Genomic DNA, 18,031 nt, shown 5'->3' with positions numbered 1-18,031 from the left:
TCTGCAAAGCCCTTTGATGGCATCAGATGTTCTTTTCCCAAATCAAGCGGTGGAGGGGGGGGGGGGGAGGAGGTTTGAAAATCCTGGCCTGTCTGTGGCAGCTCAGAGCCCAGGCTGGCTCCTATCAGAGAACCACAAAGGCTTTTCTTCCCTTGCCATCAGCTGACCCCAGCACCACCACACTCACCACACCCTCTCCTGTCCAGTTATCCTTCCTGTTCAGAGTAGCATTCACACTTTACCTGCTGCTTCTCCATTCTTTTCTCTCTTTTGAGGTGATAGAACTTGGAACACTTTGCACAACGCTTCTGGCTGTACCTTTAATAAACTCATGCCACTAAATGAAAAATAGGGAGTCTGAAGTGGCAAGAATGATGTTGCATCTGTGATACAACATCTGGTGTCCATACACACGTGTGCTGCCCCTATGAATTCCATAGCACTATATTTATAAAATAAGAATATAATGGCCCCAGCGGGAAACAGGATGTTGAACTAGAGGGCCTTTGGTCAGTTCCAGCATGGCTCTTGCTATCTACTTGTGAAACACATGTGTATGTGTATGTATTTATCTTCCTAATATTACACAGTGTAAGGTGTATGGATGTCATGTCATATACCTTGCAGGCATGATCTGACCAAAGTTAAACGCTCTTTAGTCATATTGATTTTGGTAGAAAATTTCAGGGTTTCTTTCACTTTTTGTTTCTTAAATAACTGGAAACATTTATTTTTGGCTAGATAATGCCCTGAACTATCCACGGAAGAAAAATAACTTTTTAGACATGATCCTACCAAAGCAAAGCAATTGTGAAATCCAATTGGTTAAAGTTAGCAACCTGTCCTTAACATTGGCTGAATCATGTCCATTATGATTATTGTAGATTATAACTGCAGCATAATAAATATACTTGTTTCATGCTCTATTTATAAAGCTGTATTAACGAAATATATGCACTTAAACCGTTAGGTCCATTTAAAAAACGTTGGCATCCCTGGGGCAGAATAATTTCAAGACACGGTTTGTGTTTGTAGGTTCATCAGTTATGACTGCATCATTCTAAGACTATCACCATCGCCACCATCCAGTGATGATGCCTATATAGATAGAGGAGAGGGTAACCTCGTGATAGAGTTACTTGTCTTATCTTCAAAGGCGAAAGCTTTCGATGGAGTGCATTCCTTGGTGTGGCACTGAACACCAAGTGATAAGTAAAGAGGCGCGCTCATGGGTTTTCCAGCTTGACGCGCAAGGCAAAAGGATGATGCGCTCGCGCGCTCCTCTTGGGTTCTGCCTCCTTTTCAAGGAGAACTGATGCAAAACTTCGTTACACCCAGCGGGAGAGACTTCCGCGTGTTCAAGTCCGACAGAAGCTGAGCTGATTAGACTGGACGTGGACGATTTCCACAAATGCAAATGAGATTCTCCAGCAGGACGTTGCTTAAACTAATCCTCGGGAGTTAATTGGAAAAGCAAATAAGCAGGCTGGGTTGGCAGTTACCTCCGGCGTCTGCCTGGACTTCCCAGCTGTCCTTTGGAGTTGTCTGGAGTTTTTTTGGGGGGGGGGCAGAGAGGCGGGAGAGAGAGAGATCCGTGAGCTGGGGTCTCTGTTGCGGAAAGGTCTTGCTCGCTCCTTCGCTCTGAGAGATGAGATGCGAACAAGCGGGTGAGAAGGAGGCGAGTCTCTTTCGGAATCCGAGCTGGGTTTCTTTTTGGCGCGGCTGGATTGGAAAGGGGGGGGGAAGGGGAGGCGCGGGTGGGAAGGGGGAAGGAGGAGGTCTGTAAAACGTCAGAAACAGCACAAAGCCTTTGCCACGTAATTAGGGGCTCCCATTAAGGCTGGATTTGCCCTCCCCAGGGTCCAGCGAGCTCCCACACCCACCCCACAAGCCAGGCTGTGCCGTTTGAAGTGCCAGAGGGCGGCTGGGCGCGCGCGGGGGGGGGGGAAGAGACGTCGGGAGTCGAGCAGGAAGCAAGCGACAGACCCGCTGGAGCTGCCGGAGCCGCTGCCTCTTCCTCCTCCTCCTGAAGGCAGGCGAGGGGATTTGGAGGGGCGCTCCCTCCGCCCGCCCGCCCGCCCGTCGGCGAAGCGCATCTGCAAGACTTCTGCCCCTCCCGCCTGCCCGCCCTCACTTCTCGCCGGGCCGTCTAAGGGGTGGCGCGCCCACAAAAGCCCGGCAGCTCGGGCCGGAGGCCTCGGAAGACAGCTTTCAGCCCGGCCGGGTTCCAGCGGAGGAAGGGATCCCTTTGCTCCTCGGCGAGGTCCCCCCCCTCCCCATCTCTGGGCTTCGCGCTCGGTGCGGATTCTTTTCCTGGCGCTTCCTCGACGGCTTTCCTCCGAAGGCGGGGGCCCTGGTGGCGGCGGGGTTTTGCGCGACGTTTCCCTCCGGGGAGCCCCTCCAGCTTCTCCCCTTCTCTCGCGCGCCCCCCTCCTCATTCTTCCCCCCTCCTTTGCCTGGGGGGGCAAAAGCCATGACTTCCAGCTACGTCCACGTCCTGGAGAGGCAGCCGGCCGTCCTCCCCACCCGGCTGGAGAGCCCCGGGAACCTCGACAGCCTCCAGGCCAAAAAGAACTTCTCCGTCAGCCACCTGTTGGATCTGGAAGAAGCAGGAGACTTGGTAGCCGCTCAGACCGAGGAGGGCGTCGGGGAAAGTGGCCGGAGCCTCCTGGAGTCGCCGGGGCTGACCAGCGGCAGCGACACCCAGCAGCAGGACGGTAAGTGGCGCGGGCGGAGTCCGTGAGGGCCCCTTCCTTCCTTCCTTCCTTCCTTGATTCCCACTTTAGGCAGCCCTCCAACCGCTTCTCTGGACCAGTCCTGGTTTTCGGAACCAGTTCGCCCTCCTCTTCCCGAAAGTTTGGAGCCCCGGGCGAACAAAGAGAATAAAACCGTCCCATCCAAGTGGAGCGACTCCGCGACTCCGCGACTCCGCGCTTGCTTGCCCTCTCCCAGCTGGCGTTTTTGGAAGTCGCCCGCAGACGTTTCTGAGGCATGATTTTTCAAAATAAGTACAATAGTAAAGGGGAGGATGACAAGCATACTTCACGAAATAAACTTTTAAAAAATATTAGGACAATGTTGTTAAAAAGGAACGGCTCTGTGCCCGTGATGCCTTCGTGTGAACCAAGAGCCCGCCCTTTGGCGGCCGCTTCGGGGGACCGCGGGGCGTTTTCGTCCCAAGGCCCGCTGGTGCGTCGGCCGGGCGCGGCTGTGGAGCAGGGAAGGGTCCCCGGGGGGACACCCTGGGAAGAAGAGCTCAGCGGCCAGAGGCAGGAGGGCCCTCGGCCGGCCGGGAAGCCGGTGGGCGAGGGGGCTAAGCCGCCGCTCAGCCGCGCACAGGCGACTCCCCCCCCCCGGAGCCGGCCTGGCGCCCTCAGAGGAGGGCAGGCGCCCGTCCTGGCACCCTCCCAGAAGTTTTCCTCCCGGTCCCACCGAGGTAGAGGGCCGTTTTCGTTTTTCGTTTTTTCCCCCCCAGCGGACGGTGTAAGAGAGAACGAAAATAAGGTCTGTTGATAGCAAGGCGGCTTACTTCCAAGGAAACACGCACGCTGCTGGGCCGTCGGCGGGGGCTCGGGGCCAGCTGGCTCACTTTCATCGGAGCCTTAAAAGCGGCGTGAGACTTCGTGCTGACCACTTGGCCTTTGTGGAGTCACGAGGCTGGAAGTCCCGCAATTCTCAGCCGCGTTTTGCCTTTCTTGCAAAGCTTCTGCATTCCGGATTCGCGGTCCTGGTGGATTAACTCACAGTGCCTTTTAGGACTGCAATTTACTGCAGTAATTTTCAATTCGGAAAGTGCAAAGAAGTTTGTTCTTAAACAATTCTTTAAAATAGACAAAATAAAACACAAATGCTTCTCAAGCTGTCCGACTAGAAGAGCTGCCTAAGGAAGCAAAAAGCATGTCCTCCTCCTAGGGAGATACGAAGAAATACATACATACTTGCAAGGGAAGGAGCGGACAATCAGCATTTTCTCCCTAGTTTGGAGGTGAAGGACGGGACGGGGGGGGGATGTAAAGAGAAAGGGCGCCCTTAAGGCAAAGGTTGGGAGGCAGAAATCCAGGGTCCCACTCGGCGGAATGAACTGGGGAATCCTCAAAAGCAACAAGACCGACGAAGCAGTCACATTTTGAAGCAAGGGCGATACTACAAGTCCAAAGTCTGTAATGGCTGGACTGCAGGATGGGCCAAGAAAAGGTCTTGAAGTCGGATGTATTTTAAGCCAGAGGAGCACGGATTTCCCCCCAGCAAACTTAAAAGTGATGGCCCCGCGAGGCCCGTTCTGCCTTCCGAAGAGGGCCAGACCAGACTCTGGTTTCTGACCTCTCGCGCTGTCGTTGGCGGCAGGGAGGCTTCAGCTCTTCGGGAAGCCCGCAAGGCCCTTGCCCTGTTTGCCCCTCCTGCTGCGCCATCCAGGTGAAAGCGGGCCCGCATCGACGCCTGCCCGCAAGACCCCCTCAAGGAAGAGGGGAGAAGGCGGCGGCGGCCGGGGGGGGGGGAGTGCTGATCGCTCGGTGGAGCCAGTCGCGCCCCCCCACCCCCGTGGCCCCGTCGCGCAGGCTGGAAGGCCAGGCGCTCTCCCGCTGGAGGGGGGGGCGAGATCAGAGCGCTCCATCATAGTTCGCTGCGTCTTCACGGGGACGACGGAGGGGAGGGGGGCGTTCTTTCCCAGAAGGTCTCCTTCACGCTGACATGCCGGCAAACCACACTGGGAAAGTTGCTCCTCGAGCGCGTCTTCCAGCCGCCTTTCGAAATCTTTGCGATCCTGTGTAGCTAAGCACCTCGCCTTCGAAATGTTCTGCTTCGACTGGATTCGGCTTGCCGATTTTGCTGTTTCGTTTTGTCGATCTCAGCTAGATCTCCCAGGGAGATTGTCGTGGCGCGCAGGCCGAGGCCTAATAATTTTATGTACGTTCTGTTGAAATAAAGATACATTTGGGAGGGAGGCTGGTGCCAAACTTCTAAGAGCTGGGAAGTGGGGTCGGCTGGAGAAAGCCCCGGGTATTTACGGCCAGCAGTCGGTCACTAAAACCTTTCCCTTCCATATCGTGTCACCCAATGTGTTCAGCTAGGCTCCTGTCCTCCTTCGGGGCAAACCCACTAGAATGAAGGGCCCTGAAAGCCGCCTGGACTCGCCGGTCTCAGCTACAGTGCCCGTCAGCGGCGAGCCTGGACATTGGCGGCGTCTCATCCGGGAATAGACGTGTTCTCGATGGGATCATCCGAATCTTCCTTCGCCTTTGAAAAAGCAATCCCAAATGCCAAGGCTTTCGGTGAGCCTTGAGGCTCGGGATTCACGGGATTCACAGAGGCTGCGATTCTAGATAAACTTTGCCTAGAAATAAGTCGCAATGAAGAAGGCAATAGGACTTACTTCTGAGTAGACTGCGCAGGGTTGCGCCGACTAGCCAGGAAGTGTAATTAATTGGCTCGTGAACTAGGTTTTGAGTGGAAACCGCTGGTTTACCTTTTGAAACCGAATGGTTGACTTTGCGCTTTCTAGGGGAAATCACACGCAGGCTTACTGGCAAAAGAGCTCCTTTCGACCCAGCCTGCCTCCTCCGGGATCCACCTGCACGTACGAAATCAGTCGCAGAGCCTGTTCTGAAGCGAGGAAGTGAATCCTGCCGCCGTCTGTGGGCGTTTTCTTAGCCGGCCACCTAGCAAGCAGCGGGGCGGCTGGCAGGTGTTAAGCAGCCACTAATCCGGGCGGGCGACGCGGTCTCTCCCGGAGCTCAGCGGAGGGGCGCTCACTCACCCGCGCCCTGGCCCGGGCCGGCCTCCTCCCACCGGGGTGGGATCCAGGGCTCGCCCCAGGAGGGGCTGCCAACCGCGGCACCAGGCTCTCCGGATTCGCCCAACTCCGCCAAGAAGAGCGCGTTATTCTGAGTCAGAAAGCAGGCCGGAGACGGGGCGGACAGAACCCCCAAACTTCATGGAACTGCCTCTTATTAAGTAACAATCACATAATCCGCCCTTTAAACTGGAGGTCGTGATTCTTGCGGAATGAGAAAACGCCGACCCGCGAGGGCAGACAGGCGGAGGCCTGGCTTTTGAGGAGTCCCGCGTTCCTTCCCTGCTCTTCCTGTTCCTCCGGGCCCGAGAGGACAACGCGATGCCCAGGTGGCCGCGGAAGAGGCGCGAGCGCGCAGAGAGCTTCCCGGTCGGCGGCGCCTCTTTGCTGCCCGTGGCCAGGGAGGAGCTCCGGCCTTTCCTTCCCGCCCGTGTATCCCGCTGGGTTGCTCTTGGGGACGGTCCGGGGAGGAGGCTGCCATCGCTCTGGCCGCCTGCCTTCGAGTCCTTCGGGGGGTGGGGGACACAAACACAGCCGCTTCCTTTCCCTTCCGAAAGCGGACAGGCGGCGGGAGGCCACGGGGCTCTCCTAGGCGCGTGGTGGCCTAAATGCCGGCGGGAGAATATTCGCGTGGAGTCCGAGAGGGGAGCGAAGATTTGTCGGAAAGGGAGCGGCAACTGATATATGAATACTTTATATATGCCAGAAGTAGCAATATCACCAATCTACATAAACTAACCGGAGACGATGTTGCAGGTAAACGACGCTGAGCGGCTGCACACTTGTCTGCCGCTTGTTCCGCCAAGGAGCCGAGAGGGCTCTCTCACTGTCCCTGGCGAGTGTGCTGCGGACAGAAGAAGAACCGACGGAGATCGGGCCAGGCGCGGGCGCTTCGCTTCCCTTCCCTGCCTCTGTCGCCAAAGATCTGCTCGAGAGCGTAGTGCACTTTGGCAGTTCCCCTTTCTCCGGATCCGGGAGAGCCCTCCATTTACGCGCACCTGCGCCTTTGGCACCGGCAAGTCCGCGGGGGCGAGCTCTCCCCGTCACTGGGTCTCTCTGTTCCCCCTCCCCCGCTCCGGGACTTCGGCGACGTAATTTTGGCACCCAGGAAGCTAGAGTGAAACGACTTCGGGAGCTGACAAGGACTGGAAAGCGCATTGCGGGGTGCGCGATCCATCGCTTCCCGAAACGCCTCGCTCGCCCGGCTCCCGGAAGCATCCCGCGCCACCCGCTTGTCCAGAGGCGGGTTCTCAAGTCAGGGAGGGCCGGCCACCACCGGCTTCTCGAGAAATGGGAAAAGGTGGACGTGTCACCACGTTGGCTTCTTCTCCCGCACTCGAAAAACAGCGTGGAAAATTCAAGAATCCCGATCAAAGAGAAAAAAGGAAAGTTTCCCATCGCAAGCTTGAAAGCTGGAGTAAAGATTTCTTTCAAAGGATTGGATCCCGCCTAAGAGCCGAGTCACCACCATTAACGCCACTAAAGTTAATCATGATTTATTCACTCCTTGCTGCTTCCAGATGGCGGATCCAGCACAGAGATTTCAATGTGATTTACTGTGAAAGGAAAGCGTTGGGAGCAGTATGAAAAACCTCCTTTTCCAGGCAAAGTGATCCACCATAACTGACGAGAAGACCTCAGACTTTACAGTGTCAGCGGAAGTCCGAGTCTTGGGTCTTCACCAGTTTGTGTGCTTCGATACAAATACTGTAGTTGTTGGCCGGTGATCGCCAGGGTGCCTAAGCGGCGAGCCAACCAAGGAGCTCATTTCTATGAATAACGTTTCGGTGGCAAAAGAGCAAGCAAGCTCTTCCTATTTCTACAGAATTAGTCAGAAGACTGAGTTGCCAAAGCAACTTACTCCCTGCTCTGGGGGAAAAAAAAGCGAAGCTATGCTAAAATGCAACTGTTAACATTTCTATCAGGCACAGTGTGCCTGTTCGGTGGCAATCACTTCCAGGTTGCAAGTGACCTTGTCTGTGGACGGAAATAGCCTTCCCGTTTTGCCTCTGGAAGAAATCTGTCCAGGTACACAGCTTGTCTACTTCTGGCATTCCCGTGTCCACAGAACAGGAACATCTGCCCAGATGTTTTGGGACTGTAAGAAGAGAACTTTCTTCAAGTTAATATTTTTGTATTCCTGGAACAGAGAGGAAGGATCCTGATGATGCCAAACTGGGATGTAGTGATCAATAAGAGTGTGGTGGTGAAGTCTATCCTGGTTAGGAAACTCGACAGATAGATGGGGAGAAGCCACAAACTTTCTTAGATTGATCTCTCTCTCCACCTTAAGAAAACGCACTAGCTTCTTTAGGTTTGTCTGAGGAAGAATTCTGTCTTGCTCCAGAGCTTGCTTATATCGTCAGTTTGAGGTTGCACTGCAATAAAGATCCATTGCAATAGTCTTTTATATACAAACTCAGACCAAGAAAGCCATCAGCCCTCAGAAACGAAAGAGGAAGCAAAAACTAGCAAACAAAAATGCATCTCAGATACCTGTCGCTGCTGAGGGGGAAAAAATGGAACGACAATGAGAAGAGGGTATTGAAATTTGCAATTTTTTCCCCATCTAACAACCTAATAGCTTGCTGACAAAAACACATAATGCTCTCAACCCTGCTGTAGTCCACATACGCTTTCTTCTCTTCCGTTTTAAGTTTAAATATTATTGACCATGCTATTTAACAAAGAGTTCTGTCTCACTCAAAAGCTTTCACAGCAGTTTATAATAATGTCACCAGACTATTTATTTTCGTTTTGTTCTGAAGAATAACATTGGCTCCCTACCTGATATTGACGGCACCTTATTTTAGAAAAAAGAAAACGGGACCTTAGCTTGCCCTGGGACAGATGGCTTTCCAGCGGAAAGCTTGACATTACAGTACGTATTTGGTTCTCAAACGTCCATAGACCGCCCACTTAGATTGGATGGTTTGATTAACAATTGGTATGTCGTCAGGATGCTTAGTACTTTTATTTCTCTTTTGCAGTTTAAAGAAACATTGCTTTTCCTTTCCTTTTCAATATTTCTGGAATTAATTTAAGCAATCCATGAACCCTGGGTGCCAGCCTTCAAACTGACCAATTCCATAGATCCTGCCTAAACTACTCACTTCTAAATGTCATTAATTTTGGTTGAAGACAAGTTGCAGCCGGTGTATGTTTATTCGAAGGAAAAGTGAGTTAAGTGGGGCTTCCTCCTAAGCAAACATTGATCGGATTATTGCCTTAAACCGTCCCGTTAAAAGCACTTCAAAGTGCCTAACTTTGGTTAGAATAGCAACTCGATCAGGAGAAAATTTGTTTGGCGACCCCATGGTTTCACTCGAGTTTCTTTCCTATTTAAGTCGCACACCTCCTTGGGAAATGAAATTCTGCTAATTAATGCGATTTGCTTCTGCCCAGAGGAATAGATTTAAACCAAATGTTTGTTTTCGCCCGGTGGGGAGGCCGAAAACAAGTTTATCCTTCCAACAGATTCGGCCCCTTTCAAAATCCCCGGGTCTCGTTCCGTGTATGACACCCGCTGAGATGCCTCCGGTGTTGCTCTTTTGAGGGCGAGGGGCCGAAGCTCGGCAAGGCGGGCGCCGTCGCTCACGGGCACGAGACCCACCTTGAGTCCCGGAGGGAAATGCAGAACTTCCCTTAAGCCAAGGAACAGAACCCCGATCGGAGCCGCATTGCTTGGAAATGAGCACCTCTTCCACACACACATACACAGAGAGAGAGAGACCCTTTGATTCGGCGGCCACGCGGGTGAAAGAAGGGCAGCAAAGGAAACGGACTGGTGAGAAGCGGGGGTTTCTCACCAAGATCCGGCCTGGCCGCTCGCTCTGCACCCAAGCCAGCCTCCTGGTTGTCTTATTGCCCCGAAAGGGCTTCCCGGTCTGGTTTTCGGATTTCCCTTTTTATCCCCCTGGCGCCGCCGAGGCCCGGCCGGCCTCCTCGGGCGGGCTTCCCCAGGCTGCCTCCGGAGTGCTGGGCTGGCTGGCGGCTGGCGCCTTTTGGGCCCCACGAGCGAACGGCTTTGGGGGGGGGCGGGGGCTGGTCCAGCCCCAGGGCTGCGCAGGGGGACCTCCCCAGGGAGCCCGCGGGCGGCTCGGCGCCGAGTTCCCAGGAGGGTCGGGCGGCGCCCTTCGAAGCCCCCCCCGCGAGGAGCGGGCCCGAGGGCGCCTGCGTGGCCCCACGCGCTTGTCAAATGCCAGGCGCCGCGAGCGCGGGAAAGGAGAGGCGCACGAGCAGCTCCTCCCCCGCCGCGAGGAGAGCTCGCGGAGCTCTCAGCACCCTATAAAACACTCGGGCGTCGTCGTCCCCCCCCCAGTTCTCCACGCGTCGCAGGCAAGGAGGGGAGGGGGAGGCCGAGCTGTGGATTTCCCCACCCCCGCCTCTTGTCTCCCGCCGGCCACGGACCGGTGGCCGAGGCAACCCCCGCCGTCAGATCTCGTCGGGTCGCGCGTCCACCGCGGAGGAGCCCCGCGGAGAGGCGAGGAGGCAGCGTTGGGGGAAAGAAGGAGGAGAAGGCAGCCTCCTCCGCGGCCTTGGCGCGTCGGTGGTCCCTGAAAATGAGGAGCGCGTTTAGGAGGAGGGGGGAGCCCCCCAGCCCCCTCCGATGCTCGGGAGCCCCCTTTGCTGCGCCCGGCAGTTGGAGGCGAGGCAGCCGCCCTGGTCTCTGCGGGGACGGCGGGCGAAACCAAGGGGGGGGGACAACAACCCTCCCCCCCAGGCGTAACCCAAAGCGCGGCGGCACCGGAGAGGCGAACTCTTCTCGCTTAGCGTCTGGGCCCGCGGCTTCTTCTCCTTCAGCCTTCTGAGACAGATCAGAGAGCAAAACAAGGGGGGGCGTGTGTGTGTGTGTGTGTGTGCTAAGAGACTGGGGCCGTTGTGGTTGCCTTGCACGGGGGGGGGCAGCCCTTGGCGACCTCTCTCGCCGGGCGGGGGCGCCCCCTTGACCCCTCTCGAAAGGCACCCTCGAGTCGACGCCTGAGAGAGTTTCCCTTTCTTGGGGCGGGGCGGGCGCCTCCTTTAGGCGGCAGGCAGCCTGAGCCTCCTCCGGTCTACTCGCATGGAAGGCTGTTCCAGGACCCTCCGCGCCCAGGATTCCTTCCGAGATCGGGCGAAGGCCGGCTAGGGATTCGCCTGCCCTTCCCGCGAGAGCGCCTCGGCGGAGACACGCCCGCGGACTCGCTGTGCCGGGAAGCCGGAGCGGCCGCCTTTCCAAGGTCTTGGCCGGGCCGCGGAACGGCACCTCCGCGAATCCCAGCCAGTCCGCTTTCGCGGGGAGGATGCGGCCACTGTTCTGCCCTGTCTCCGCGCTTTCCCGCGGGCGAGACCAGAACCACAAGGACCAAGAAAACGATTCTTAAAAAAAAAAAGGAAAGAAAAGCTGGCTAACTCGATGAGGATTTTTTAAAAGGTGCGTTTCTCCAATATTCGGAAAAGGCTAGGGAATTTGCTTAAGAGATGGAGCGCCAGTGGGAAAGTGAATGAAATTCTTAAGAGCAAGACGCTTCTGTCGACGTTAAGACAAGGGATGAAATGCGTCTTTAGAGAAGAATCTGGAACTCTCAATTTAGCTCCACCGGTTAAAACCCAGTCCAAACTCAGAAGCCTAGCAGGCGTCAAGGCACTCCAGCTCTCTTAAAAAAAACAACTGGGTTTCAACTGGGTCGATTCAGTTGGGTCCGCCAGCTCAATTCAGAGTGAGTTACTGGGAATTAACTTTTATTTCCAGGCAACTTGCTTAGAATCAGGGTCCTAACTTTTAGATGCTTACCCCAAGTCCCTGAAATTAAGGGGGGAGGATCCCACTTCCATTGTACTTCAGCTAAGGATGGAAAACATTTTTCCAGTCCATAAAATAACAGTTTAGAAATTCTTTTTATTTTAACATGTGGCCCTCCAAATAGATTTCCATTTGACACACATGACTTTCACCAAAAGCCTTTGATGGGTGTCGTTGAGTAAAGCTTTGCATGTAACTCCACCTCATGCAGACGAATGCAAGGGAAAGGCTTTACTAAATGGATGCATATTGTTTGAACATGTACGGCCAAAATCATCCATAAAGTAACTGGGCTGCAACAATATATTCATTTAATAAGGCTCCTTGATATTCCATAAACTTACCTACAGACAAATAGACATAGATAAGGCTCCTGTCTTGTTGCAGTGGGAGTTGTCTACTTCACTAAAAGAAACAGAGCTTAAAGGCATTCAGATCTGCCTTGATGAGGGCTGAGGAACATGTGAAATATCTGCATGTGTTCTTGTGTTTGTGGGTGTTTTTGAACTACTAGGCATAGGGGCACAGAATAAGGTCCCTGATCTTCAGAAATATTTTCTCCTGACAGTTAAGGAGAGCTACTTGATTCTAACCCAAATGTCCTTTCTGGCCAGGAGCTTGGCTGGTTTCACTGGGTTCTTACTTTCTCCTAAATTGGTTGAGGATTACAGCCTTCATGGCTGCAGAGCAAATACTGCTCAGTGGAACTCAGTTATGGGCACTCTTAGCTAATCCCACTGAAGTAAATGGAGCTGCTTTGAAGTAAAAGTGCCTAGGATGGGTAGGATCGAGGCCTTAAGCAGCTCACAGAACACAACCACAAACCAGAAAGCATGTAAAAGGCATGGCATGTAAAAAGGAGCTTACTGATTTCATGGAGGGCACAACTCTGCCAGAATTGGGAAGAACGCCCTGGTCACTTAAGATCAAGGCTTCATGACTAGTCATGGCATCAGTTCAGAGATGGTTCCCCAAATAAGTCTGTAATGCACATACTCTACGAAAGCAGTATGCAGTCCACCAATATCATATGAAAATGCAATCGGATCTACTACTACTTGCATCCTGATCACAACCGAAGTTGGCACAGAACATAATCTTGGTGGCAAAGGCTGCCACCAAAGCTACTTGGAAGGCATGCATTATGTTTTATTTTTTTTAAAAAACTGGCTGTTTTGTCTTGGATGAATTCAGGTTGCAGTATAGATTCACAGAAAGCAGGTGGCACTTTCAGTTGCTGTCCTTCTATAGCAACTATGAAGAAACATTTGTTTGAATCCTACTTTCAATTGTGCTCAATAAAGGAAGGAAGGTAGGAAGGAAAGAAGGAAGGAGGAAAAGTTTGTATGTGCAAAACCTACTGAAGAGCAGCTTTAAATTTGTATAGTTTCATGACTAAACATCAAGGCACAGGATTTCAAGGCTGTCTGCAGCTTGACAGGGAACTTATATCTCAAAGATTTTTATTCCCATGGAAAGGTACTTGCAGTTAAACCGGGATATTTAATACATTACAGTTTTGTGAGGAAATTAAATTTACAGTACTGTTGCATGCATCAAAATCCATTTGGAAAGAACTCCTACCCTTCAAGTGCAAAACCCTTTCTCTTTTTTTCCAGGTTAGTATAGTGAACACTGACTGACATCACACATCTTGGGGAAAACCATATGTACCCCATTCCTGCTATAATTTTGGATTTTAAAATTGGCGAGGTGAACCATACAAGCACTTTGACGGTGCTGTAAGAAGAGCAAATACATTTTTTAGCTGTTTCTCAAATATCTTTACTCACAGGAAATTGAGTAGCAACATAGAACAAAACTGAATTTGCCTTTTTAAAGTCTGTCCTTTCCTGGTGAATTGGCTTGCTGGATATTTATGGAACGTTGCTTTGTTTCATTTTTAAATTTGAGGCTCATCTGATGTTTAATTTCACTGACAGAAGTGTTTGGATCAACATATCTGTGCAAGAATCAGCTAATGTCAAAACACATTGCAGTTCCATTAATTTTGATGAAACATTTAGGTATGTGCTGAGCAGGTCACTTCAGTAAGACTGAAATGCGTTTGGCTCTGGCTGGATTTATTTAAAAATTATTTGACAGGCTTTAAAGGGCAGATTATCATCACGTTTGATGTCTTACACCAATTGATTCTGTATTTCACATTTTACTGTATGTGCTGGTGTGAGAATTGATCTGTAATTGTCCTCAATGTTTGGCAATTAACAGTGGGATTTGTGTTGCTTTAGAAGTGATACATGGGTCCAGTGGTGGTGGTGATTTATTATTATTATTATTATTATTATTATTATTATTATTATTATTATTATTATTATTATTATTATTATTATTATTATTATTATTATTATTATTATTATTATTATTATTGTATTGTAGTAAGCACTCTTTCACATGCTAGAACCGGACTTCAGTGCAAATTGTAAAGTAGGTTATCTGGGCACTCAGTTCACTCTCTACTGCCAGAAAGGAGCAAATTATTGCTTCCATTCATTGAGTAGTTCTCCCAACAAATATAAGCACTTGTTGGGATGCTCTTGATCTGTGATAAGTGATTTGTGGTAGTTCTTTTCTTCTGTTCTGCTAACATCTCTGTCAGTCATAAATCACAACAGAAAACTGAAACAGAAGAACAGTATAATTGCAAGGAAATGAAGGATGGAATCCAATAGTTAATTCCAACTAGAATAGACCTACTGAATTAATTAATGGTGAGTCAACACTGCAGGAAAAACAGGAAGAACCACTGCTACAAGGCACAGTCTAAAGTCTTAAGGTACATTATAATCAAAGTTATACAAATCTGGTATAAGAAGAGATTCTGTACCTGAGTTTATTATTATGATAAGCATGAGATTCTGTACCTGAGTTTATTATTATGATAAGCATAAACTCAGTGCTGACTGGATTACACAGTTGTCTAGACTTCTCAAAAGGCAAAAACATTTTAGTCTGCCATTGAAATCCAATAAAGTAAATCATCATGATAAATGGCTTTGATAAAGGAATAGTGGATATATTTATGAAATTTGCAGATGACAAGGTAGCCAAAGCTTCAGAAAGGAAGATTAAAACTCAAGGTGAGCTTGCAGACCTGCAAAATTGAGCTGAAAGTAACAAAATGAATTTCTACAAGAATAAATATAAAGTTCTACTTTTAGGCAGGAAAATCAGGTGCTCCAGTATAGGTTGGATGATAGCTGGATTGACTGTAGTATGTGGAAAAAGAATCTAAGACAGTGTAAGCTAAGCATGAATTAACTATGTGATGCAGCACAAAACAACAACTAGTTCTGAGTTTCATCAACAGAAATCTAGTATCCAGATCAAGGAAATAATTTCTGCTGTTATCAGAAATACAGCATCCAGATCTGGGCACCAAAGTATAAGAAGGATATTAAGAAGTTGGAATAGATCCAGAGGAGGGCAACAAAAATAGCAAAGCATCTGCAAACTGAGACACATAAGAAAATTTTTAGAGAGCTGTTATTTTAAACTTGGAGAAGAGAAAATTGAGAAAGAGTTTGATAGCCATCATCAAATACCCGTGAGGCTGTCACATGGAATATAATTCAGGCACATTTTCTGCTGCTCCAGATAATAGGATCCAAATGAATGTAATTCAGATAACAAGAAAGGAGACTAACTGAACACTAGGAAGAAGTTGCTGACAGTAAGAGCTGTTGCACCATAGAACAGACTATCTCGAAATCAGATGGACTTTTTGTTCATTTGAGGTTTTTAAACAAAAGTTGCACGGTCATTTGTCAGAAGGGTTTTAGTTGTGGATTCCTGCTTTGGCAAAGATGGATTTCATGGTTCTGTACATTCATATGAAATAAGCAGCAACTCCAGAATACTCCATTTTGAACTGTGTCTGTAGCACTTGGCCAATATAATATACTGATAACAATGATCCAAGTGAAAGAAATTTGTCTCTACTCATTTTCCCCACTGGCTTTTCTAGAAATTTTAGTCTTCACATTCATTTTAACGAGGGCAGAAACAGACATTACAAGTGTTTGCTTGAGCAGAAGATGGAATGGCTTGGCCCAAGGATCCTCTGAGGTGTGCAGCTGCACGTGTGCATGCGCCTCCGTGCAGCTTTCCTCCTTCCCTGTGCAGCCCCTTTGGTTCTGGTCGCGATGGAACCTTGCATAGGGTATGTGTGGAGTCATGTGCACATGACTGTGTGAGAGAGGGGGTGGAGGCCTGCTCAGTGGGGCTGAAAATTAGCAGGTAAATTGGCTTGACCACTTGTCTGAGTGCAGAATAGGAGCTTTTCTCTCTGCAAATTAGCTTTCTTTTGCAATAGACTTCAGGACTAAACAGTTAGGGCTTTTTTGATGTCTGATGGCCTCAGTAGAGATTTGGCATCTGGAAACACTGTAGCTTTAAGAACCCAATCCTTTAAAAAAAAAAACAACCTCCATTTTATGAATATGGGATATTCTGCTTTTGTAGCCAATATTGTGCCTGCACTGCCAGCAGGAAAAAGGATGCCAAGCTTTACATAACAAAGGGCAGCCTGAACACTTACATCAGCAGCAGCAGCAGTGAAGAAGGTCTACACTACAGGACACTTCTTGTACTCACTACCAATCACAAAGAGACACTGAACAGGAAAAAATCCCAAAAGCTGACTCTTTTTTTCATTTGTCAACCAGTTCTCATCCAAAGACGAAACAATTGCCAGGCCCGTTTTGCTGCTGCTGTTGTTGTTGGACAAATGTGAATGGTAGTGGGCTCAAGAGGGTATCTTGTAGACCATCTTGACTGCTGCTATTGGTGTTGTCAATTTAATAAGAAGCCTAGCATAAGTACCTCGCTGTGTGAAGGGATTTCCAAAACCAATAAAGGAAAAGGAAAGCAGCTGTTGGAAACTGGATGATAAGATGCTTTTAATAAATAACTTCATAATATTCTAGTCTCCTACCATCTATCAAGGAGATCCACCATCACTCAAAGATTGTACCACGCTGATGATTGTTGAGGGTTCTGGGAACTTGCTTAAATTCCCAGTAAAATGCACAGTAGAAGGCCAGCTCTCTTAAGGTCAGAATTAGCTACAGAACTCCCCCTTTCTCTATTCTACTGAAGTTCCACCCTCTCCAAAGACTAGCTCTTTATGGAATAAGACTCAGGAGGCTATCTTTAAAACAGTATAAAGCATAAAAATGTAGTTTATTCCAGGAATACAGCGGGCAATCATGAGATCAAAGTTGATAGAAGAAAATAGAAGGAAAAAGTAGTAAAAAAGAGGTTGCTTTCTTCGCTCACATGGCTTGAGAAAAATTTGAGGCTGCAGGGATGCAGCCACAGGTCTATCATCTTGCAAAGATAAAAGGGTAATGGTGTCTTCCAAATTTATGTGGAGGAGAAGGGAGGAAGAAGGGCAGAGTTTATCTAGCCCTGGGAAAAATAAGCATGCAAACAAAACAAGTAAGCAGTTTAGTTTGTGAGAGGTCCCTCCTTGATCTGTTGAAATTTGCAGCAAGATTGTTAATTAGCTAACAATGACTACATCTTCCTCTAGCCAGTAGATAAAGTAGCTTTCATTGACTGTGTCTTCAGCTAGTATGAAAATTAAATGTAACCTCCAATTTTTCTGATATGGGGAATGCTATGTTTATCGCACCTGCTTTTAGACAAAGAAGAGCTATATGCCTTCATACAAAACAATGGGAAAGATGCTGAATGAGAGGTCAAAGCAGCCCTTTGTCTAGAGAAATGCGGTGGCATCAGATGGGCATTTGTCCCACTGTTTGGTCTAGTGAAGGGATGAGCTAGTTCACTCGTTCTGCACTTGATCAGACAATGTAAAAACTGAATAATAAAAGTGTATGCATTGCAATTTTAGCCCAAAATTTCTTTTATGTTTTATTTTCTGAAGCATGGCAAAATGTTCTATTTTGTCCACACTACTCGAACATATATTTAAACATGCTATGGAAGAGTTACCTCATGATATTCTGTGGGGGTGTAGTTGATCAGAATTTTGAAAAGGATGGGAACAACGTTCCCTTTAAGCTGAGTGGCCACATGACCACGCTGTGCTGGATAAGGGCTGCCCATTTGCTTCCAGTTGCAGCTGGAAACCTCTGTGCATGGGGTGAGGCCTCCATACATTGCTCCGGAAAGTTTGAGGGAACATTGGATGGGAAATCAATTTATTCAGCCTGAGAGCTGATACTTATATTATTTTATAAGTATAATGCCAGCCTTCTTATATTCTTAATTTTTGAAGGCCACCTAATTAAAAACTACCATAAATTCTCTCTTTCATCAACACTGTCTTCTATTCAAGCATGGTTGCTTTTCCATATAGTTTTTTAAAGGGTTTCCCAATCTGTAGTATTCTTAAGTCTGCCTTTTGTGTCACATGATCTAACAATACTATTGTCATTCAAAATAAAAGTATGTAATGAATAAATATA

At 49.3% G+C, this 18,031-nt stretch overlaps 1 protein-coding gene across 2 annotated transcripts in view; it reads left to right on the top strand.

Moving 5' to 3' along the window:
• The first annotated feature begins 1,792 nt into the window (after positions 1–1,792).
• The window catches only part of PRRX1 (paired related homeobox 1), a 72,206-nt gene continuing 55,967 nt past the window's right edge, over positions 1,793–18,031 (top strand). Inside the window, exon 1 of one of the 2 annotated variants that reach the window (XM_020814709.3) lies at positions 1,793–2,717. In XM_020814709.3, the coding sequence (XP_020670368.1) occupies positions 2,474–2,717 (244 nt within the window). In that variant the 5' untranslated portion in view covers positions 1,793–2,473. The remainder of the gene's footprint in view (positions 2,718–18,031) is intronic. The other variant, XM_020814707.3, reaches the window with a different exon arrangement.

The sequence above is a fragment of the Pogona vitticeps genome, chromosome 4 (assembly GCF_051106095.1).
Source record: "Pogona vitticeps strain Pit_001003342236 chromosome 4, PviZW2.1, whole genome shotgun sequence".
Lineage (NCBI taxonomy): Eukaryota > Metazoa > Chordata > Lepidosauria > Squamata > Agamidae > Pogona > Pogona vitticeps.
This window is presented reverse-complemented; position numbering and strand designations above follow the sequence as displayed.